This window comes from Arachis hypogaea, chromosome 2 (assembly GCF_003086295.3).
Source record: "Arachis hypogaea cultivar Tifrunner chromosome 2, arahy.Tifrunner.gnm2.J5K5, whole genome shotgun sequence".
Lineage (NCBI taxonomy): Eukaryota > Viridiplantae > Streptophyta > Magnoliopsida > Fabales > Fabaceae > Arachis > Arachis hypogaea.
The window spans coordinates 10,950,690-10,977,293 of NC_092037.1; the positions used below are offsets into that span (position 1 = coordinate 10,950,690).

Below are 26,604 nucleotides of genomic sequence, written 5' to 3' on the forward strand. Positions count from 1 at the left end.
AGTGCATCATCAAATGAAAAAAAAGATATTATCCAGGAAGAAGACCAAAGGTTAGAAGAACAAGAAGATACCCACAAGTGATTTCTCACCTGGACAGAGAGTGCTACAAGTATATCTACTAGGGATATAGTCAACAAGATCCCCCCACATGGTTAGGATCTTACACAGTAAACAAGATTCTCTTCTTTGAACACATTGAGCTCAGAGATGAAGACAATGAGAGAATATTCACAGTGAGAGGGGAGGAGTTGAAGTATCATGATCAACCTCCACCATAGCAAGAACCAACCGTCAAGCTAGTGACATTAAAAAAGTACTTATTGGGAGACAACCCAATCATTGGTAGCCTTTTGTTTTGTCTTTAATTTCATTTGTTTCTGTTTTTATTTGAATAAGCGTTTGCATCACTTATTTACTTTTACTAGATAATCATAATTATTCATAATTCTATAACCATTGTTTTTGTTTGTTGCTTGAAGATAAGCAACCACTCTAAGTTTGGTGTTGGAGACTATTCCCTACGTAGCCTAAAAGATGATGAAGAGGGAGGTAACTCTATCTTTTAGCTTTTATTTCTTATATCTTGCATATATTTTGATAATCATGATTCATTCTTCTTCATTTCACTTTACCTTTGAAATTGCTTGTACCCAATATCTTTAAGCATGCAACGAAGAGATTTTGAATGGAAAAATTTGAAGAAAATTTTTAAAATTTGGGGTAAGTAAGATTAAGAGAAGTGGAGGTTTTGATAATGTGCGTATGTCATGAGGTTACATGTTTGTGAAACTTGCATGGAATATCTAAGACATGGAATGAAGTTTAGAGAAGTATCATAGAGGTTTTCAAAAATCTTTAAAACCAAAAAGCAACAAGAAAAGAAAAGACAAAAAAAGTAAAAAAGTAAGGCCCAAGGCTCTGAGCACCAATGGCTAGGAAGTTTAAAAAGAAACAAAGCTCAAAGAGTTGTTTTACTAGTTAAGTACTTGTGATGTTTCTGTGTCAAAAAAATCTTAAGATAGAACATTTAGTGTCAAAGCCAAGTATAAATAACCCCCATAAAAGAGAAGCCCAAAGCTCTGAGTACTACTAACTGGGAAGAATAAAAAGAAGCATGGACTCAAAGAGTTCCCCAATTAAGTGCTTGTGATCTTTCTGTGTCAGAAAAATCTTGAGATAAAACATTTAGAGTCAAAGCTAAACTCAAGATGCAAAGCACCCAATGAAAGAAAAGGGGAAGCTCTCTTTAAAGTGAAAATAAATAAAGAGACCTCCATAATATCATCCGAAATGAACTCCTACATTCTAAGATTTTCAATTATAAGCCTAGTAAGCACTGGAATCTATACATGATCACACAATTTGGACTTTATCCCACTGTCACTTGATCACTTCACTCACTGAAATGTCAAATAATTCTTCAAATCACTCCCATTTAGAGGACTCTTTTATGCATAGTTCTTTTCTTACTTAAGGACAAGCAAGATCTTAAGTTTAGTATTATGATGCATGAGCATTTTTAGTAGTTTTCTTTATTATTTCTTTAAATAAAGTTAGTGATTTTCTTGTTATAATTGAGATCTTTGTGCTTTAATCGATGTTTCTTATAGTTGCTTTGTGCTTTGATATGTTTAAAAAATTCTTGAAAGATTTTAGACAAGGACAAGGGAGGAGAAGGACAACCAAAGAAGTCCTTGGTAAAATTAAGGAAGGTGCCATGCAAAAGGAACCAACCTCCCAGGGAACCAAGAATTGAAAACTACTTCAAAGTGAATTTGTACATGCTATCACCCTGACCTCTTCATACTCTAGCAAATATAACTTGAACTACAGAAGTCCAAATCATACAGCTTCAGCGGCATTAGAAAGCTAATATTCAGGGCTTTCCAATGATATATAATAATCTATGGTGGAAGTTCAGTTTGGACCACAAACAACCCTCAACTTTAAGCTCAAAATTTTAACGCGATGCACTCGACGTGGAAACATGGAAAAGCCAACATGGGACATCCAAATCACCCTGGAAGTGCACCACGAAGACGTGAGGCATCCTCACATGTCCAGCCACTCTTCCCATGTCCAAAACATCCCCAAACACACACCAAACTCCACCCATGCATAATGTGACACTTCCCCAACACCCACCAGTCTCCATGCTCCAACATTCCACGTTACTTTCCTCACATCCCACATCCATCCATGATCCATCCTTCTTCAAGATTCCCATGTCACACTTGGAGCAGCCAAGTGCCACATTGGGCTTGCAGCCAGTGGCCTCCATCTCCATCAAACCTCTCACATTGCATTTGGGCTAGCAACGTTACACGTCACCTTTTTGAATGACTTTTTCTTCCGAATTTTTTTGATGTCATGGTTCACCTAACCATTCATCTTGCCCATGAAGTTAAGTTAGTTGGACCAGTTCAATATCGTTGGATATACTTTGTGGAGAGGTTAGTCTTTTGGGTTTAACAATAACATAGAATCTACATTATACTATTCATTATGTAGATTTTTAATCTTTCTTGAACATTTATTTTTAGATATTTGCGCATACTGAAGAGTTATGTGGAAATAAAACTCGTCCTGAGGGTTTAATAGGGATGCATTTATTTGATGAGATATGGATACTAATACATAGACATGGTGGTACACGTCTACCGTTTATTTTCTGAGACATAGATTTTTGAAGGACACAGTGACACACAAACATATATAAAATATATGTATTTGGTGTCCTTCAAAAAAGATGAGACACTGAGACACATTGAATAAGACACATATTTACTCTTTTATCCTTAATAATTTTTTTTAAAATTGCACTCTTATTCCTAACCTTAATCCCTCTTTCTTCTTCTTCTTTCTCATTTTCTATTCAGATTCTACCTTTTTTCTTTTCATTCCTCCTTCACCCTCCTCTTATTCTCTTTGTTGTTGTCCTTTCTTTCTACCAACGCCATCGCCACTACTACTGCCACCACACCCTCCTCTCTTCGTCTTCCTCCTCTCATTCATCTCTCTATGTTTGCTCCACCTTCTTTCTCTCTTCTTCACTCCTTTTCTCTGCCTTTGATCTACATATGTGCTCCTATTCTTACTCCTTTTTCTGCCTTTACTCCATCGTCGTCCTCCCTTTTTCATTCCTCTCAGATATATTTTTCTAGATCTATTATTTAGATTTGAAGAACAAGAGGAGATTGTTACAATGTAGAAGAAAAAGTTTTCTTGTAATAAATTTATTTATCAAATTTAAATTTTTTCTTCGTTTTCCTGAAAAAATTGTTGAATTGATTATTGAAAGAGTTCTTGCTGAAAATAATTTAGATTAATGTTGAAAGGTGGTGATGGTAAAAACTGAAAAGCAATATTGGTGGTAGTGATAATGATAAAGCATTGGTGAAAGACACTAAACAAATGCAGCCTAGCTGAGGGTTATATTTTTTAGGAAGCAATGACCCTTGTATCAAGATATTTAGATGAAACTTCTAAGATTGTTGACCATGGTGAGAATGAACCTATGCAAGACATATCTATTTTCAAAGTTGTTGACCAATTTTTTTTGTAAAAGGGCATACAAAGAACTTAATATCTTATAGCATAGAGAAGCTCAATTCTATGTGCTGAAGAATTGTAAAAAAGTTCAACCATGGGTTGATGAACATATGGCATATCCAACAAGAAAAACTCTAGAAATCTATAGAAAAGGAACCAGAATCAATTTGTGAAATGGTTTGAAAGGAAGGTAATTGAATCAACTTTGATTATTATAGATATGAAAAGTCTTTTGATAATTTAGTTCTAATCTATATTCTTTAATGTGGATTTTATATTTACACAAAAAAGGGAGTATATGAGTTAACAATCAACTACTTTCTCTAGCAAGAGGTTTTAATCGTCATACACATTTCTACAAAACATATGCTATCAATGGTTTTACAGTTTATAGCAAAAACCACAGAGCATTTTTGAAGACTTAAAATCATAGAGTAATTGTGAAGGAAAATGAATTGACTGGTGGTGTGGATTATTATGACATATTGACTGATAGTATTGAATTGGATCATGCAAAAAAATATAAAGTGATTTTATTTAAATATGATTGGTTTGATGTTCCTCCAATAAGACGAAATTAAAGTAGGAGATATTATAAAGATGAATATGAATCTGTAGATATGAATGTTACATATATTAGATATAAGACTGAGCCTATTATTTTAGTATGTCAAGCTGCACAAATATATTATATATAGGCAATTAAAAGACTCAACTGGTGTACTGTGTTACGAGTAAAGTCTCGCAATACATACGATGTGTCTGAACAAGATATCATGCAAAAAGAGACATACCATCAAGCTGAAATGGAAAGCTTTAATTAAGTATTTATTGTGATGATGTCAATTTGGTGATCGATTTGATCATAGGTGACATAAAGAGATCAAGTGTTGATATGCCTATTTCTATGGATCAAGGTAGTTCAAATGATAGTGCTAGTGATAGTGATTAAGTTCTTAATAGTTTTATTTTGTGGTTCACATGATATTTGAAATTGCTAACTTATCAACTTTTTACATGTGATGGTGATTGAGTTTATAGTAGTTAAATTTTAGAATTTTACATGATATTTACAATTGCTAAATTATCCACTTTTTACTACTTTTGCTTAACTTTTTTAAAAAGTATAATATATTTTAATTATGCCAACTTTTGTTGATGTGCTTTCTCTGATATAATTATGTATAAAGTTATGTATACGTTTTATTATTTTATTTTTTTCATGTTATCTCTATGAGTTTTAATATATATTACGTATCATGATAGTATCTCGAAGGATTCAAATAAGAGCTACTGCATCGATATCTACAAACACCATCAGCTGCTCTAGCCCCAACAACTCCTGTTCCAGCCCCGGCAAACCCCATTTCATCACCAGCATCCCCTATTTTAGCACCAATAGCTGCTCCTATTTCATCGCATATTGGTAAAAAGAGACTTTCACGTGAAATTGCAACAAATAAGGTGTTAAAAACAAGCACAAATGAAAAATTAAAATTGTCAATGTCTTTGGAGAATTTAACACCTAATGACATCAATGCTAATCTTACAAGATAAAATGCTTATTTGGATGTAAAAAATGGAGCTAAATTAGAGATGATGTCAAACAAAAAATATGCAATCTTATTTTGGTAATATATATTTATATTTTTGGCTATTATTTATTTTAAATCTTATTTTTGCTAACTAACTTTGAGCAAATTTATGTAAAAAAAAAATTTGATATGGCAAATATGTAAGTAATGCACAAAATAATTTTAGCTAAAGCTAATATTGCTTATCAAAGTTGGCACTCAAGATGGTGTCAACATTATGAGTTGTATCAAAGTGATGAAAAGCGCTTTTAAAATAATTCACCTAACAATGTTCTTTCAAAGACATAGAAGATGATGGTGTGTTACTTTGGAACTTCCTCTTTTTAGATTTGGATTTTCATTATGACAACCATGGAAATGTTCTTATTTTGTCTTCTTACTTTAAATCAATCATATAATTATAACTTAACTCCTTTTTTCTTAGTGAATTTGGTATTTTATAGAAAAAAAGTTTAAGAAAGAAAGACAACATAAAGCATCACGTTGTACCACATATTACTGGTCAAAAATTATTTTAAGTTATTAGGCGTGATCGGGTAAATAATCTTGAACTCTTTAATTTAGTGTTATATTTTTTGTTATATGTCAAGTTTGCACTTACATGTGATATTTTACACTTTAAAAAAATCGCAGCGCAATCCTAAAACTGGTGAGAGTCTAATATTCAAAAATTATGACAAATTACTCAAAAAAAATGATGGAAAATGGGTCAAAAACTATGTTAAGGATTCGAGTACAATTTGAAGAAGTAATGTAAGATTGTGAGGAGCTAACAAAGAAAATAAATGTGCTCAAAGAAAAATTTGAAGAGCAATGAACATGACAAGAGGAAGAGTTAGCTCAAGTGAAATCTCAATTGGAAGCTCAACAAGTTCTTGCGAACTCTTTAATAGCGTGCTTTGACAATGAAAATGGTTAGATAATTAAAAGTACATATAAAATTGTTTATGATTTTATTACATGTTTGTACATGATTGATATATTATTAATCTAGGTTTAATTACATATGGATCTATTTATTATATTTTAGTTGTATTATGATTCAGAAATGACAAATATCTTATTATTTGGTTTGATAAAAATTAGTTGTATAATGCTTAAGAAATAGGTGATGAATTGGTTATTTTTTTATGGAACCATAGATAGTTAAAATATTCAATTTTTAGAAAAAAAATTTGCCAAAATTTTTTTACAAATTTTGAATAAAAGTGAATGAAAAAATTCTAATTAGTGTTATATATTATTTCTGATTTTTGTTTTAATTTTTTACATTTAATACTATTTTACTTTAAAATAATCTTAATGAAATGAAAGATGTTTGAATGATCTATATTATTATATATTATATAAATATCAAATTTTTCAGTAAATTAATTAATATATCAATTAATTAAAAAATAATATAATTTGATAAATTATGTGTATAATTTATACTAAAAAATAAAACAAAATAAATATTATATTTTTATAATTAAAAGAATAAAAAATATTACAAAATCAAATTATATTTTATACCAAATTTTATGATATAAAAAATTATATTATTACAGATAGTATTTCACAGGACAAAACTGATAATGATTAAATTCAAATAATAACAAACTTTCATTTGAATAAGATAGAAAGAGTAAGACCTGAGCCAGCTTCGGATAACATGCATGCTAAGGGCAATATGGCAAATGGGCTAAGTTCATGGGACCCATATAAATATATTATATATCAAAGACACCGAAATGAGGCCTTTTATGGCTTTGGATTGTCTTGTAACTATCCATAATAAATATTCACTATTTGGGCCCTATTACATGTCCTAACAACTACACATGCCAAAGTTTTGCCAAGTTATGTTTAATTTGTGATAATTTTTATTTATTTTGTATTTAAATTGATATTAATTAATTTAAGGTTAAAATCAAGTGAATATAAACATAATTAATTATACAAAATTTTGGTAGCACTTCTACAATTTAACAATTTTTCAATTGTAGTTAATTATAATAGTTAAATCATTTTGTTTTTAAAAATTGAGTAAAGCATATTTTTTATTTCTAACGTTTGCAATTTTCTTTAAAAATATTCCTAACGTTTAGTTACATTCAATTTTTTTCTTAACGTTTTTAATTTAAGTCAAAATTATTCTTCGATATTAATTTTATGTAAAATTTTAGGGATAAAATTAAAAACTTTTAAAGATAATTTTGACACAATAAAAAATGTTAATGACAAATTAAAATTGAATAAAATTAAATATTAAAGGTATTTTTTTAAAAAATCGTAAATATTAGAAATAAAAAGTATATTTTATCCATAATTTTATTAAAAATTGAGTATCAATAAAAGCATGACAAAAGAACTTCTATTTTTAATTTATACGTAAATTTGAATGTTTATATTGTAATTTTTAATGTACTTGAAAATATATTGAACAACGTTAAATTAATTAAAGATTTATACATATAAGCTTTAAGATAGCAATAACCTTGAATCTAACACATTTTTTATCGTAATAAGAATTTCTTTTTTATGTATGTCAAACCGTGAATTATACATAATTTTCTTTTTAGTTTGCTTTATTATTGAGCAGCTATGTTAGATCCGGCAGGTTAAGGATTCATCTGCTGCTGCATGTATAAGGTGGGATTCGAATTTTCGACACTTGCTTAAATGAACTAGTGAGTTAATTACCAGACCAATCCAACTTGGTTATTTATTATTTATTTATTTATTTATTTATTTATTTATTATTATTATTATTATTATTATTATTATTATTATTATTATTATTATTATTATATGTAAATAATGGTGTATTGATCGATGGGAGAGAATCTAGTAATAGAAGAACCCGTGAATGATGTATGGCCCGCATGGAGAGAAATCAACTATCAAGTATTATTCTTTTCTACTCATCATCATCTCTCTCTCTCTCTCTCTCATGGGTGCAGAATATTTCAGAACTATATATATGTTCGTGAATGTGATACGATTAAATCAAAGTAGAAACCCAAGAAGCTAAGCCCCTGAAACACTATTATCATGAGAATGTTTGTTATAAGGTAGTCAATAAAATAGTCAACAATTCAAAAAAAATATTTAAAATTAAAAATAATAAAAATATTTAAAATTTAAATAAAAGTTAGAATTTAGTGTTTAGGCGATTCAGTGTTAGAGTTTCGAATTTATAATTTAGATTTATTATTTATGATTTAGTATTTAGAATTTAGAATTTAACATTTAGATTTAAAATTTAGGGTGATTTATAGTAGGTGGTCGGCGGTGTCCAAATGTGGTTGCCAGCGGCAGCAATGGTGGCACGGTGGCTGATGGTGGAGATAAATGGCCTGGAATAGTAAGTGAAATTGAGGTGTTGAGAAGAAAAAGAAAATAAATTACAAAAAATTAATTTCAAAAAAAGATAATGAATATTAAAATTTTTTTTAGATGGATTATTAATTCATGTTGATTATTTTATTGTTGGTTAGGACCTAACATAGTTGATATAAAAAGGTTATAGATGTTTAAGAAATATTAGTATTTTAGTAATTTTAATAATTAATTTTTATTATAAAATATATACATAATTAAAATCAACAGAAAAAATTATTAGAATATCAATGTTTTCCGAACACATGATAATGTTTCTATATATTCGTTGTCACCCGCACACATACATAACATATATAATATGTGATCAAGGAGAATGGGTGTCGTTTACTTTTCAAATTCCACTAACCTTTCCATTCTTTCTTTTTCAAGGAAAGAGAAAACTATATAACTTGTTGACGTGCATTATTTTGGGGATAATGTTTGATATACATATTCCAAATAAAATTTAGGGTCAAATATTTTTTTATTTTTAATATTTTATTATTTTTTCTAAAAAACATTCATAATATTTAGTTGTGTTTAATTTTATTTTTAATTCGTGTCAAAACTACTCTTAAATGTTAATAATTTCATATAAAATATTAGAAATAAAATTAAAAATTTTAAGGGATAATTTTGTCAAAAATAAAAGATATTAAAGATAAAATTGAATTAATAAAAAATATTAAAAATTAAATTAAATAAAATTAAATGTTAGAGGTATTTTTAAAAAAAAATCACATAACAAAAAATATACTTTTTTCTAAAATTTATTTGTAGGAGTATGATATTTTGAAGAAAAAACAATTGTAAAGTAAAAATATAAATATTATAAAAAAATTTCAAGTGTATTGATATACTAATATTTCCGTGATTTTTAATGATCGGTCTTAATTATAATATATATATATATATATATATATATATATATATATATAAAATTAACATTAACAGTTAAAATTCACTGAAATACTAGTATACTGATATACTTAAAAAAAATTTAATATTATATTTATATTAAAAATTAACGTGTTAATGTGCTTATTTTAAATAGATAGTTCATCCTCTCTATTATTTAAAATGTACTGTTTATCTTTCTTATTATTTAAAATTGTCTATCTTTCCTATTATTTGAAACATTCTATTTTTTAGAGTTTGGTCCAATTTAAATTATTAATATTTTTTATTATTTTCAAAAATTATATTTAATTATTTATATATACTTATATCTCGTTTACAGTATAAACGAGATAAGAGAAAAATATTTATTTCAATGAATATTTTTTAAATTATTTATTTAGTAATTATTATACTTATTTTATTTATTAAAATAAAAAATTCTTGATTTTGAAGCTATTTTTATATACATGCAAATATAATTGATTAAAGAATAATGATTAATTATTTTTAGATTATTTTTGTAAAATTATTTTAGAATAAAAATTATTGATTTAATAATAGTTTGTATCTTTTTTATGACTTTTTTACTCTAAAATATTTAAATATATACTATCTTTATTTTTTATGTTATTTTGTCCTTTTTTATTTAGTTTCATGCTATTTTCATTCTCAGTTTTTCATGCAAAATTTTTATATTGAATTTATCAAACATACATTTAATCAATACAAATATTAAAATTATTTTATGAATTTAATTTTGATATACTAATAGTTTAAAAAATTTTATACTGCCATTCAATTAAATTAATGCATTTAGATGACTTTTAAAACAGTAGTGTGAAAATTAATTATTTTTATCATGTGAGTAGTGAACAGTTGAGCAGTAGTTAGATTAATTAACAAATTGGTTACACACTTATCGTTTTGGAAAAGTTAGTTACTCAGCTTTAAATAATAGTAGTGAAGAATTAATTAGCAGATATTTATCACATGGTTAGCTAAGGCAGTATATATATATTAGACCGTGTAATTAGATTAGTTGAGGTTTTGCTCTTATAAATCTCATTTTCTTGCTCTAGATAGTAAAAAGGAACTTGTTTCTGATCTAAGCTTTCTTCTCATCTATTTTCTTCTGTTCTTGTATCTTCCATTACAAGAAAAACGTGAAATGCTGTCGAATTTTTAGTTAGAAAAACAAATAAAATCTAGGTAAATAAGTTATTGTCGTAAGAAATCGAATGATATAAATTTTGTCGGTAAATATTTATTGTCGAATTTTTTTTATTAGACGATAATTATCGACAGATTATTTGTTCGAAAAATTATTTGGATATTAGCAGATTTTTTCGACGATAATATTAGCCTCACAATATGTTATTTTTTGTACTATTATCGTTGGATTATTTTTTCGATAAATTCAACAGTAATATTAATTTAAAAAAAAAAGTGAAATAAATGGTCAATTTTTATTTTTTATTTAAATTTACTTTTTACACAATTAATGGTCAATTTATAAATAATAGAAATCTATTATTTAAAATAAATTATCAAATATTCAAATAAATTAAAAGTCAAGTAAATCAAATAATTAAATACAATGAAACAATAAAAATGAAGCACTAATCACTAAAGATCCAGGTAGTCCTCATCGTTGTTCTTATTGCCCTGATGAAGCAGCGCAGAAGGCGGTGATATCTGTGTGCCACCAGCAGGAATGATGCCAGCGGCACGCATATGAGTCTAGTACAGCTCCATCTGAGCCTCCATCCGCTGAAGTCGTTCCAGCTGCTTCATCCACTCCAGCAATCCGTGTCTGTCACGCATGCGAGGATTTCCTGATACCTCTCCCAATAATCGTTCAGCTCCTGAGCTTACTAGTGAAGGCTGCGAGTGAGCTCCTGCACCTGCAGCCTCAAATCAATGACTTTCTCGGGGTCGACGGTTCGACTGGTAGCAGAGGTGGACGATGGCGTCAACGTGGAGGTGCAGAGGCTACTGGCGAATAACGATCCCAACCCGTATACACAGTTCTTGTACGGCGCTGAGGCGGTCTCATGCTAAACCGAATTAGGATCGACGATTGAAGCATCTGAGCCATCGGCATCCTCCCCGCTTTGTTGAGATTGCTGACTCATGGCCTCTAATCTCTGTGTGTAGGACTTCTGTGTAACACATGTTTTTATAATTAGTATGATAGCTATACAGTTAATCTCTAATTTTATATCAGAAGATCAGATGTATATATACTCATATAATGATCCTGAGGGCGTCGATCAATAAATCTCATTTTGTTCTCCTTCAACGTGTGGGTGTACTTGAACGTCTTTGTCAATGTCACATCACGATCCAACGACTTTGACTACACATGTTGCATTGAAACAATATGATTAGGATGCCTAGTAATGATATGTAAAAGAATATAGCTAAGTTAATAGCAAAATTAAAAAGACTATATACCAGCCTGTCCTTAGTCTCCATGAAGTTCGCTGAGCCGACAATATACTTGGATGCTGGTTGATGCCTTATAACTCTGTTTGTGAGACGTCAATGCCTGAACCCTCATCGGTCTCTTAGTAAACTAATAGAGCCTTCTTTATTTGCGAGTGGAGGAAGTCCTGAGGTGGTCCGTGGTCCCACCCCTCACGAACATTCTCCAGCATCTGCTGCAACCGCCAACCCATTCGATGGTCGTATATCTTCCTCATGAGGACATCGTACTCAGCGTCCCATATAAAGTGCAGCTACATAAAGAAACTTTAAAATTAGTTAATCAAAATAGAAGATATAAACTAGTTAAGAAAGTTTGAAACTTAAAAAAAATTAATTACCGCCCACTTCTAAAACCATCACTCTTTGGTCTCAAGGGGGATCTTCTTGTAGCTGGGTCTTGGATGGTCGTACATCAGCTTGATGATGTTGGTCATCTCCTAAGTACATGTGTTGTTGTTTGGTGCAAACCTATTAATAATCCACAAACAAACCAACATGGCAATATAAATTAAAATTTCAAAAGCAAATAACAATAATATATAGAGATTTTTTTATACAAATTTTGATAGAGTTTTATCTATAACTGGAATACAGCACAAACTTTATCCATCAATAATTAATTTAAACAGCACCAAATGTCAATAATCAAGAGCCAATATCCATAAATCTACTAAATTCACTAAATTCACTAAACTAGAATTAATAATCAGACACTTTCAGTAATTCAATAATCAAAAAATATGAAACACATTCAGTCATTCAAACCTACAACCCTAAATCTACTAAACTGGAATTAATAGTCAGACACTTTTAACAATTTAGTAATTAGAAAATATGAAACACTTTCAGTAATTCAAACCTACAACCCTAAATCCACTAAACTAGAATCAGTAGTTAGACACTTTCAGCATATAGAAGACTTAAAGTGATACTTACCCTGTTTTGCCATTAGGCCAAATCGTCAACCGTACGATAGATGGTGGTAGAGGGATATTAGCTGCCTCACTTCCGTGAGAGGATTTCAGGGCCATGGTGTCCATCGATGTAGGCGGCATTGCTGTAGAAGGAGGAACGTAGTTGGGGTTAGGGACCATGATGAACGGCTGGTCCGATAAACCCGCAACCTGTGACATCATCGGGGTATTTGGAGTAAAGGAAAAGGATCTAGAATTTGCAAGGGTACCAGAAGAAACCCTCCCTCTACCATGACCATGACCATGACCAGTAGGTTAATCCGCAACACCTCTATCTGTTGTCATGTCAGCAAATAGCATCCAATTAACAGAAATTCAGAACAAAAAATCAATAAAAAATTATAATAATATCAATTTTTTCTTATAACTAATACCACAACATTAAGTTCACCATTTGATAATTCAAACACTTTTTAAAGTTCAAATTCAATTCAATTAGTGCGCCTAAGATGATTTCAAAATATTTGCGAGTTAAAAATAAGAAAACAAGTAACAAAAAACTCAATAATCACTTAGGCCAATCAAAAGTTGATGTAATGTGATGGATTATGCAAAAAAAGAGTTTTAGAGTATGTGATGTTGTGATTGAAATTCAATTTTCAAATAATTCAATTATGACAATTATGCATAACACATATACTCAAAACTCAATTAATGAGAAATAGCATCTGGAGCAATCTATCATATCAAACTAAACTTGGTAAATTAGAAACATTCACATTCACATCAATGTATAATAACACTAATCATGTAAAAACAAGCATTAATATTTAAAGATTGAACCAAATTTTCATTTAGAACCATTTGAGTTATATTATCAAACACTTGGCGTGTCAAAGTATCAAACAAGCAAACATCAATACCAAGCATCAATATACAATCACAATTCCAAGTCAACAAACACACTAGCAACAGTTAACGGAAAACAAGCAGCAATCAAGCAGAATCCAACAATTTTGATAGCCATATCTCAGCGAAATCAGTTGTAACATAATGAATCAATATAATTAGATAATCCAACCACTTTCAGCAATATCAGAACTAAGTAATTTACACCTAACCTATCTTAACAACCTAAAATCTACTAGAAAATTAAATCTAACTAAACTAACTAAAACCAAACTAATGAACCAATACTGACTAAACAGAATTTGAAAAATAGAGTTTAATAAAAAATCTGTGATGTAGGACAACAGATAAAACAGAAACGAGGGAAGAGAAGGGTTGCAATGGCACTAAAGGATGGGGAACTCGCCATGCAACTGGGACAGAGGCGAAGCTGAGCAGTGGTAATGCTAAAGGTTGGACCCGCGGCAAAGCTGGGCAGCGGCGGCACGATGACAGTGGCTCTGTGGTGCGGTAGTTCCGAAAAGGGAGAAGAGAAAGGGTGAAATGGCAAGAAAAGAAGAAGGAGAATGGTGCTGTGCTACGAGAAGGAGGGGTCGGCGGTAGGTTGGCGGCGACAGAGAGGGGGTTGTGATGGTGGTGGTTTCGGTGGTGGCAAATGGTGGTAATGGGAAGGGTGGAAGAAGAAGAAGAGAGAGAGAGAGAGAGAGAGAGAGAGAGAGAGATTCGAACGAGGAGAAGAGAGTTTGTGCTTTGATTTTACTTCCCAGTTACTGTCGGATTAATCGTCAGAAAAAGTTGACGATAAACCATTGCAGGTCACCAAAACACATCGTTTCACTAAGTTGGTTTATCGTCGGATTTTTTCCAACAGTAAATTCAACCCTAAAAGACGCGTCAATTTATTTTTTGTTTCCCTCCAAAAATTATCGGTAAAGTTACTATCGAAAATTTAAATCCTCCGGTAATTATATAACCTTACGAATTTAATGTTATTACCGACGATAAATTTGCTGCTATTCTATAATGTTAAATTTAATGATATTCAGCGTTTTTTTTTTTAGTGTTCATTCTCTCTGAATTCACTACATAATACACAATTAGTTATGTATAAAACTATTTTATATTAACCGTGTATATAAAGTTAAATTCTTATTCTATTATTGTTTTTCAAACTAATTAATTAAGGATTATTAGTGGCATTATATTTAAATTATTACTTTTAAAGTTTTCTGATAATTATGTATTTAGCCAAAACCTAAAGTGACAAATAACCTGTAATTCCATTCATCAATAATATACCCTTACCGTATAAGATGAAACGGAGGGTATAAAATGAAATGAATCTATTGCTATAAATATTTGTTAAGAAATAATTTTATCGAAAAGGTAATTAATAAGATATTTAAAATTTTAATATGGTGAAATAATTAGAAAAATATATTCTTTTGTTTTTATTTTTTAAAAAGTATTTTTAAGGAAATATTTTAGTTAAACTTTTAGTTTCTTATGTTAAACATAATTAAATGGATTTTCTTTTCTTTTCTTCTTTAATTTCTTGGCATACCGTTCAGCAAAATACCGAATTTTCTGCATAAAACAATAAAAGTTAGGCGCCCACATATATATCGAATAATATCTTAATTAATTAGTCAAAATAAAAGACCACTCAATAGCCATAATAATATTCAATAGTTTACTAACAAATTCCTACAAGAAACTTGGAGAAGAATCATCAATATAATATAAAAGATACCAATTTCAAAAATAGTACAGATCAAACTTATATGTGATACGTCATTAATTAGATTATGTATGTTATTATGTGAAAATAATTCTTTACGTCCCAAACAAATGATTCCTTACTTTTTGAAGTATGATTAATATTATAAATTTTACATTACATCTCTTAAAAGTAAAATCTCTAAAAAGTTTATAACACCAAAATTTTTTTTTTTATATACTGAAAGTTTGGTATACTAATTTTGAAATCAACGGATCAATTTATTTAGTAAATCAATTCACTTGATGAATCATGTACTCATAAATTATCATGTACTAAAGACTACCAAAATATTGATAATTTGAACTTTTACTTTACCCTACCTAAATTTATGTTTATCGGAAAAAAATAAATAAAAATATTTTATATATATATTAAATTTTGGTATGACTATGTTATAGTAATTATAATAATTATATAAATATTATTAAAATTAAAGTCATATTCTTTTAAGTAACTATTTAAAAATATTATTTAATAATAAAAAATGTTATTTAATTTTAATAATATTTTTTAAAATATTATAATCCATACTATATATATATATATATATATATATATATATATATATATATGTATATATATATATATGCATGTATTTATTAGGGATGAAAAGGCTATTAACTTTAAGAATCTACTAACTTTAATAATTAATAACTTGAGATGATAATCCAAAACTAAATGATCACTTGAGTAGCATATATATAATATCATCATTGTCATTGATCTCCCATAGAGAAAATAATTAAAGAAAAGGATGAATAATCTAATCCTTATTATTCCAGCTGATTCCAAACTCTTGGAGGACAAAAGCCCACATAGGATTCCAAATTAAATTAATGGAGAACAAAAAATATACATTTCTATAGAAGAAATCTAAAACTGTCCTTGGGTAGTTTCAAAGGGCTAATTTGAGATGGGTCCTATTTCATACACGCCTAAGGTTTATATGGAATGTGATTTTTGCATGGTATGGTGGCTAATGAAAACCAAAGCTTTGTGACCACAAAGACAATTTTACCCTCTAAAATGGACAATTATATTTGTGCTACCCCTTTTTTAGCTTTAGATTTGGGTTTGGAATAAAGAAGGTAAAAAAAAGAAGCCTTTGCAAATTCTCTCCTTGGTGGGGTTTGTAGAGCACACACTTTCTCTACAAACTAGGATGTAAGAGAATAATAATATATAACACTGAAAGATAGAGTGACACAAAATCCTCAAGTGTTATAATGGAAAACAATCATTTGCTATAAAATTCCACGAAACAAATAATAAGCATGAGGAAAGTATATGTACCTAAAAGAAAAAATGAACATGCCATTTTGATGACATTATGGATTATTATATATCTATTATGTTATATAAAATATATAATATGTGCAGGGTCTAATATTTAATTCATTATATACTCACATTTTGAAGATAGATATATTTATAATAGAGAAAAATTAGGAGTTCTTCTAACTCATTTTTTAAATTATTCTTTTAAATGTTAGATAAAGAAATTTTTTATTTTTTTATATTTTCAAAAAATAATACGTATTTAAATTTTACTCACTTAGTATTAAGAAGGTAATTAAATCAGAGGATAAATTAAAACTTTGAAACATTACTCAAATTCATAAAATTTTTAAGATACTAAGTAATTGAATTAAATAATAAATATTTTTACTGACGTGAAAACACATATAATTAAATAATATTTGTATAGTAGATATTTTATGCAAAATATTATAGTGGCTAGAGATTATATATATGCACTGTATAAGTTGAATATCAATCAGTGAATCAATAATGTTTGCTGTGGGGTTATCTCTGCCTTTCTACCTTCCCCCCATCTCCCTTTATTATTATTATTATTATTATTATTATTATTATTATTATTATTATTATTATTATTATTATTATTATTATTATTATTTAACTTTTAGTTCTCTTAAATCTTAATTAAGCAGAATGTATATATGTCTCTTTTTTAAAATCATTCCATGGCTCTTTTAAGATTTGGGTGTTTTATAACAGAAACAAAGGAAAAGACAGAAAGTTCCATGCATGCATCTGGCCCTTTCTCATCAAAAACAAGGATTAACCAATTTAGTTTTTCGAAAATATTTGATAATAAAAGATATTAGTAAAAAAATATTAAAATGTATTATTTTTAGTTTTATTTAATAAATTTATTATAAATAAATACTAAATAAAACAAGTTTAGTTGTTTAGTCGGATTATTTTTTTGTCTTCCTAACATTTACATTAATTTTTATTTAAAAGAATGAAAGCAAAAGTAAAGAAAAATTAAAGTGATTATTTTCCAAAAAAAAATAAATAAATTTATAAATTTGTGAGTCAAGTGATTTAGGATATTTCCTAGTCTTTGCCTTGCCTTGCTTTCTCTATCTTTGTCTCTCTCAAGACTTCTTAGTTCTTAGCTTTTTTTTTTCTTTCTGAGTCTCCTTGCACAACTTTTCCTCATCAAATCACCCATGTTTTTTTTATTTTAATTTTTCATTTTGTTTCTCATAAAATTTTAATTTTCCATGCCTTTTTCAATTTTTTGCCACCATCACTTCCTCCTTATTAGTCTCTAATTGTCATCATCACCTTCTTCTCTTCTCTTACAAATTCCACTCATTACAATTTCTCTTTGCACACTCAATTATAGATTAAGAAAAAAAAAGAGAAAAAAAAGTAGCTATATATATAATAATTCTACTTTAATATAGTTTTTTTCATCAATTTCTTTAATTTTGATTATTATTATTGCATGTTAATGATGATTCTCTTCATGAATTCTACATAGATATAAACACAACACACATATATAGAGAAATAGAAAGAGATATGTCTGAAATAGTTGTTCAGAGTTGTTCAGACAAGTAATCCATGGCATAGATAGCGACTTCAAAAAAAAAAAAAAAAAAACATACACACACCACCATCATCATCATCTCCTCTCTTCACGAGATTAATTAATTTCCCTTTTTTTAAAAAAAAAATCTTTTTTTTTTGTTTATGATATTGCATCACAAAAGCAAATGATTCCTTTCTCTATCTATATATATCTTCCACCTATGTTCACTAGCAAGGTTTCTTTCTTCTTAGTTATTTTGTGTTCCAAAGCTTAAATATTATTTATTTATTTTTGGTTTGTTAATTATAGAGACAACCAAAGAAATTAATATACACAGAGCTATGATTTTGGAAACAAACAAACCAAGACATTAGAATATCGTATCTTTGCTTCCTCTTTTTTTTTCTTTTTTTTTTTCCCCTTACCCACTATCTTCTTTTTTTTTTTTTTTGTTCTAAGTTGGAGAATTTTTCTTAAGGCATAATGTTCCCAGCAGTTATGTCCAATTCTACTTCTTTGTCTGAAGAAGCAAGTGTCTCTTCTGGCACAAGAATTCAAGACTTTGGTGCTACCTTAAACCATGTTGTTTCAACAATTTCTCCTCAACAACAACAACAACAACAACAACAACAACAACAACAACAACAACAACAACAACCTCCTCAAAAGATCAAGAAAAAGAGAAGCCTCCCTGGAAATCCAGGTACCAATAATAATTTCAATCATTTAAATTTTTATATATCATATATATAAGCTTTTGTTATTATTATCATCATTATTATTAAGTTTTATAATAATATCTTGTCTGCCTGAGAATTAAGCTATTATTCTTAACTATATTATTAAAAAAATTAAAAAAAAATAACTCATGCTATTATATATATTGATAATTTTTTAGTATATAATTTTTTTTCCTTTTTTATTTATTTATTTATTTTTTTTTGGATATGATTTTAGACCCAGATGCTGAAGTGATAGCTTTATCACCAAAGACACTATTAGCAACAAATAGGTTTGTGTGTGAGATCTGTAACAAAGGGTTCCAAAGGGATCAAAACCTTCAGCTTCATAGAAGAGGGCACAATCTACCATGGAAGCTGAAGCAAAGGAACAACAAGGAAGTGAAGAAGAGAGCATATGTTTGCCCTGAACCTTCATGTGTCCATCACAATCCTTCAAGGGCTCTTGGGGACCTCACTGGAATCAAGAAGCATTATTGTAGAAAACATGGTGAGAAGAAGTGGAAATGTGACAAGTGCTCTAAGATCTATGCTGTTCAATCTGATTGGAAGGCTCATTCTAAAACTTGTGGTACTAGAGAATATAGATGTGATTGTGGAACCCTTTTCTCCAGGTATCTATTCATTATTTTTACTTGTACGAGTTTAATTTTGATGAACTGAAATTGCAAACTTTTTTTATAATTGTTCAATTACTATCATTCTTTTAAATGAATATTTATGCAATTAATATAACGGACAGTTATTTTTATTAACATAACTATACGTAATTACATTTTGATGTAAATGTTGTGGATAATTACTTACCACAATTTAATTAAAACCATGAATATTATTACACCAAATATGTTTCTAGCAATTTAAAAATAATGTCTATATTTTGGTTTTTGGTGTTTGATGTGTTCTTGTTGGATGATTTGGATTAATCTTTTTCTAATTAACCCTAATTGATTAGCTAGTTTTTATTATTTTTTTATTTGGGTAATTATAAAAAAACATGGGGTGTCCTCATGTTACATAAAAAGGGGATTTTTATTAATTATTTTAATTATTTGTTTTCGGTGGATGTTTGTTGTTATATGAGAATGGTAAACTACATGTATCTCCTGGAATTTATCTATGCAATAAATGTTTAATTGTTATGGCAGTTTGCATGGAAATGGACACAAGTAATTATACAAGTGTCAATTGCAAAGTAAAGAAGAAACTGAAAAAAACTTTTACCTGTTTTCTGAATCCTAAAACTGCCAAATGAATGTGCGGCAACAACAAAAAATCCAATCCACACATCTTTTGTTTTTATCTACTGTATTATCTGTGACTCAATAGCTTCATATAATTAATTTTTAATATTTAATTAATTTATTTATTTAATGCATTTTATAACCTTATGATGCATTCACATGCATGTCTGCATGAGAAGCATGATATATACTATTTCTACATTATGTTCCAAAAATTTATAAAATTTTCAATTAATAGGGTTTTATTTAGGCTACACAAAAATTCCAAGTGTGTCAGAATTGGTGCTCAATTGTTTTCTAGACTTCTACTACTATTTTTATTATTTAATATTTAATTTCTCTCTCTCCTTTATTTTCTTTTTCTTTCTATGCACAAATATGTGTGTAAATGGAGTGGCTGCAGTCTCTAAGAAAATGATGAACATCTATTTTTGTCCACTGAAAAAAGCAATAAAGAAGCACATACACAATACTTGTTCTAAAAAAATTGTGATGATTTCTTACTTTTTTAAATTTTTCTCTTAATAATTTTTTATTTTTATTTTATTTTATAATATTGAAAACGCCATTTGCATATTGTGTAGTGTATGTGTTGATGATCTTTCATCATCATTGTGAAAATCTGATAAATCTGCCAAAGATCTGATATGCTAAGTAGCTTTCTTTGCTTCTTCATCAATGGATACTTGCTACTCATTTCAATTATGCTTATCTTTGTGTGTCATGCATGAGTTTCTACTTCCCAAACACTTTTTGCTTTCCCATCATCATCACAACATTTTTATCCATTATTATAATTTTATACAATTTAATTTTCAATACACTTTGATGTATATATGTTGTCACATAATTAGATGTACGTGTAAAATTATTGAACAATGCTAGATAACTTACTTTTTTTAAATTAATATCAATCAAATTTTTAAAAATTATTTTATTTATTTTAAATTTTAGATTCTAAATTATAAATATAAATACTAAAATTAAATCATGTTAATTAACTAAAAATTAATATTTTATATTTTAAAAAATTATTTTAAACTAAATTCAATTTTATATGCTATAGTTTTCATGCATGTATACATCAAAGTATAAAGGCCATCAAATTAGGAAAATATTTTTTCACATCCAAATATATATATTGTACCTCAGCTTCTATGTCAAAAGTGTCAACATATATATTCTCAATTAAACACTTCTCTTTGCTTCTTTTTTTTTTTTTTTTTTGGTGTCTCAAATATATATAATACACCCAATTTTATGCATTACATATATATACAATGTCACTATCTAATTTGTGACCGTGCATGATTATATGGTTGATACTATAAAGCTCTCCCATAAAATTTGACCCTATTAATTAAACCCTTTGACACACTCTTTGGTATTGCGTGTGGAATACTATGCATGATTCTTTTGTTTTTCCCACAAATGCCTTTTTGGCCAAACGGAGCACAATCCCCAAGGACGTAATATAATTCTACTTTGCTTATTGTCATGTCCTCACATTACATTTTTGCATGCATGATTTGTGTATGTATGTGCATTCATTATTTTACCCTCATTTCATATAGTCCTCAACCTAGTATTACACAAGGTATAGTTAATATGTGTGTTACAAATATGTATTTAATTATTAATAATGAAAATTTTTAAAATGTTTTTTTTTATAAAAAAAATTAATTAATAATTTTCTTCTAATATATGCTACAAACTTACTACATCATCAATGTATTAGTTTTTCAAAATTTCATGTTCATCACTGTAATTTTTTCCTCCCTGTATTTATAAAACACGGAAGGTTAGATTTCAAAATGAGGGAGAGAAATCATGGCTATGAACATGAAATTTTGGGATATTAAACTTTAAACCCTAATCTAAGATTACAATTGATGATGAACACACCCGTAATTTGTATTATGAGTACAAGAAGTTCATGTAAGACTCAATTTTTTCTCTTACTTCTCTTTCTTTTGTAGCTTCCTTATGATAGTCCAGTTGATACTTAAATAAATGGTTGTAATTTCAATAAAAAAATTCCCATATTTCAATAATGAGACATTTTTGGATCATTCTTTTTCTCTCCCTTTGATACATACATATATATATATGACAACAGTAGTGGTAAAAACTCAGGTGAAGTTAATTTCACGTGACGTTAATACTTGAGAGCCGTTAGATAAAAATTTAGTCAAATCAGTCAAATCATCTAACAGTTTTCAGGTATCAACTTCACGTAAAGTCAACTGCACATGAGTTTTCACCAACAATAGTGATTAAATGACTTATTTTTTATATAATAACGTGCATTCTTTATTCTTTATGTAAAGTTAATATTTGAGAACGGTTAAATAATTTGATAAGTTTGACTAAATTATCATTTAATAATTTTTAATTGTTAATTTTTTACGAAGACAACTACACGTGTGTCTTCACCAATTTACTTATCATTTTATCATGATTTGTGATAATAAAACTATAAACACAGAATGAATATATAAGAAAAAGGAATAAGAAAAATTTTTATTATTATTTTTGAATTTGATGTTGAATTGAAAAAAAATGCAGGAAGGACAGCTTCATAACTCATAGGGCATTCTGTGATGCATTGGCTGAAGAGAGTGCAAGAGTTTCAGCAAACCAGCATCAATTAATCACAACACCTTCAAATCCATTACTCCAATCCCTCTTCCTTTTCCCAACCCAAAACAACTTCATCAATCCATGGGACCCACAATCATCTCAAGAAAACCCTAACCCTAATAATAATAATACACTTCTTCATAACATCAACATTAAGCCTGAAGTTCAAAACTTTCACATCCCAAATTCCGATAATGCCCCTCCATTGTTCCTTCACCAAAACCCCAGCAAGAATAACACCATCATGATGACGTCACCCTTCAGGAACAACCCGCACGTGCGCATGCAACCACAATCCAACAGTGCTAATAATGCTGCTGCTGCTGCCACGTCAGCACATCTCTCAGCCACTGCACTCCTCCAGAAGGCCGCGACGGTGGGCGCGGCCGCCATCACGGGCCCTAATGCCTCACTTGGAGTTGGCCAGCACGTGACTCGTCACGTGACTGAGCTTGGCGACATGACTCAGCTTGACTCGGTTCATTTCATGAACAACATGGGAGTGGGAGGGTTTAACAACAACACAAGGAGCCTCAAGAGTAGTGATGATCTTACAAGAGACTTTCTAGGGTTAACCGGAGATAACAACGGCGGAAGAGGCGGCAGCTGTGACGGAGGAAATGCTGGCGCAGTTGACGTTAGCATGAACGTGAAGGACATGCTAACGTACACCGGAAACATAGATTACCAACAACAACACCACCATCATCTTCGACACCCGTTGTTTAAGTCACCACAACAAGGTTTTGGATTTCTTGGAACAACAACTGCCCCAGAATCATGGGGCAATTGTTGATCATGATGCAATTATATTCGAAAAATTAACGCGTAGATACAAATCTAACATCTCGTATTCTTCGTTATTATGCGTGTAAATACGATGTGTTAGAGTTGTATTTGCGCGAACCCATTTCACAATGCAAGAGTGCAAAACTATAGGGGTAAAATCGGAAACTGAATATGAATTGTCACTTATACCCTTGTCATGATGAACGTGTATTTCCTTTCTCTTTGAACCAGCTAGCTAGTTACAATGGTTTTAAATTGTTTCGATTTTTCGTTAATGAATGAACTATATGCATGAGTGTGAATTTATTTAGTTTTTATTTTCCTCGGTCTTTGCTTCTTTTTAAGCCTTTTTATTATTGTTTCTTTCCTAAAGGTGCAATCTTTTATTGTACTTAATTATAATGCTTAGTTAGTTGTTATCAACTTTCAATACAAATTTATATTATAATATGAAATTAATATATAATGGACCTAAATGAGTAGCTTTGCTATGTCTATTGATATTATATTAGAGGTTAATTACCATATGTTCTTTTTCATTAAAGAATTGTATTGATATTTATTCATTATTTATTGTATAAGTAGATTGAAATAGTTAATCATATAAGTAATTGAAAAAGACAACTATTAGAATTTATTATTTTTTATTATCAGTTAGTTATTAATATTTAAAAATTTAAAATAAAATATCTTGTTAGATTATAGATTAAAAAATTTAAAATAAAACTTAGATGTATAAAAAAACGCTCACTTGTGAATAAATATACTAAATATATAATTATATTATTTATAAAAAAATTAATTAGTTATTTTTATAAAATATATATTAAAATATAAAATAAATTAAATAACATATGTATTTATATATAAACATATAATAACTAATTTAATAAATAGTATTTTCGTTAAACATATAAGTATTTGTATATGTCTATTACAAAATGGTAATATTAGAAAAAATAAAAAAAAAATTAAAATTTATTTTATTTAATATTTATTAATTATTATTAAAATTAATAAATATTACATAAAATAAATTTTAACTATTTTTTATTAATTTTTTTGTTACCAAACGATTATGAAACATTAGTACGTAATTTGAATGAATATGTTGTATTAATTAAATTTATGTAGTGAGTATAGATGATGTATAGAAGGGGAGGGAGGAATGGAAGAGGGACGATGGTGGCCTTTCTTTTGTTGTCAGAGAAAATGTCACATGCGAGAGAGATTCATAATCATTAGTCCTTTTTGTTGCTATCACCACACCTAGCTATGTCCTTTCTTTGTCTTGACAGCTTTTGATTCTCTTCTATTCTGCTACTTGCAAATATTATGTTTCTATTTCTTCCTCCCTTCCATTTTATTCTCTTTACTTTCAACATTAATAATCATCAACTTTACTATCACACTGGTTGTTAAGGATTTTAAATAGAAATCTTTAACTAAAAAGATAATAACTTTAAGTTATTAATCTGTTTCATGCATGTTAAAAGTTATTAAAATGTTCACTGCATAAAATTTTTTATGTAATGAATATTTTATTATGTGTATACTAAAAATTAATTGTGAAATTAGTCAGTAGTATAAAATATATTAAACTATAAAATATATATTAAAAATAAATTAAATAATATATGTTTATATATAAATATATAATAACTAATTTAATGATTAATTTTTTGTATACATACAGCATTTTTTAAAATCTTACTATCTTTGATAATAAAAAAACCCTAATTTTAATTTTTTTTTCGTATTCAATTTTTATACAGAAATTAAAAGATATTGTCTAGCGGAAAAATACAGTTAAATTTCACACTTATTATCTTTAAAATATTTATTTTAAAAAAATATTAGGAGTCAATATTTTTTATCAATCCAATACTTTATTTTTATATTATTAGATTTTAAAATTTAGGATTTAAAATTTAGTAGGTAATTTAGAATATCGACTAAAAGTGATACATTTTGTTAGTGATGTACTTTGTTCAAATTAAATCCATTTTCTTTTTTTTTTCCTTCCATTCCATTGAAATATTTAATTATTTATGAGAAAAAATTCAGCTATTTATATATGCTATAAATTCGGAGAGGAGATTGGAAAACAATGACAACAGATGGGTACATATATCTAATAAATTTGGTATGGTACACAGCAAAATCTCATCAAATAATGAGAATATTGAATCCTTGGAAATTAAAACTCTATCTCAAAAGATTAGAAGTACACAAAAGATTTTGGATCATTCCAATCATTATTCTGTTTTGTTATCATAAATACCAAAACTTAAACTGATTTGTCTACATATTATTTAAATTTGTTTACTACTGAACTTCAGTTAGTGACAAATGTAGAAACAAATTATCTAGTTGTATAAATTTTTTACCTATAATAATTGTTATTTCATGGGTTATCGCATCCTTATCATACATACACATACAAAGAGATCAACGAAATTGAATCTGTTAAAATAAAGATTTCAAAATAGGTTATAAACTTGATATAAAAATTTGAAGGGCATCATAGTTTTTGTATTACTTTTGCTAATGTAATTATGGAAGATATAAAATATAAAAATAATTATGAGTATGAAGTAGGTTATCACGTCGAAGAGGAATAGAGGATAGATGAGGTTATCACATGTCGGCAAAAGAGGTCAACCACAACCATGCAATTTTTTAAGACTCAAATGCCCTTGTAATCAACCCACCATCTTAAGAAAATAATAAGATAAACGTGTAAAATGGTACTTAAAAATTTATGTCGCTGGTAAAAATTAACTCAAAATGATATAAATGATAAATAAATTCTGAAAAATTTTAAAATA

The 26,604-nt window shown here is 28.4% G+C and overlaps 1 protein-coding gene across 1 annotated transcript; it reads left to right on the forward strand.

Annotated features, from left to right (window-relative positions):
• Positions 1–17,849: 17,849 nt before the first annotated feature.
• LOC112737325 (protein indeterminate-domain 12) lies at positions 17,850–24,090 on the forward strand. The gene is made up of 3 exons (XM_025787173.3): positions 17,850–19,060; positions 19,315–19,711; positions 22,910–24,090. The coding sequence occupies exons 1-3, from the start codon at positions 18,841–18,843 to the stop codon at positions 23,778–23,780; spliced, it is 1,488 nt and encodes a 495-aa protein (XP_025642958.1). The 5' UTR covers positions 17,850–18,840; the 3' UTR covers positions 23,781–24,090.
• The last annotated feature ends 2,514 nt before the right edge of the window (positions 24,091–26,604 follow it).

What these genes read in the sequence shown, in the direction of transcription:
- LOC112737325 (XM_025787173.3), top strand. Translation starts at nt 18,841, where the DNA reads ATGTTCCCAGCAGTTATGTCCAATTCTACTTCTTTGTCTGAAGAAGCA. An exon ending in AAGCCTCCCTGGAAATCCAG is followed by an intron (nt 19,061 to 19,314) that starts GTACCAATAATA and finishes ATATGATTTTAG; the next exon opens with ACCCAGATGCTGAAGTGATA. An exon ending in TGTGGAACCCTTTTCTCCAG is followed by an intron (nt 19,712 to 22,909) that starts GTATCTATTCAT and finishes AAAAAAATGCAG; the next exon opens with GAAGGACAGCTTCATAACTC.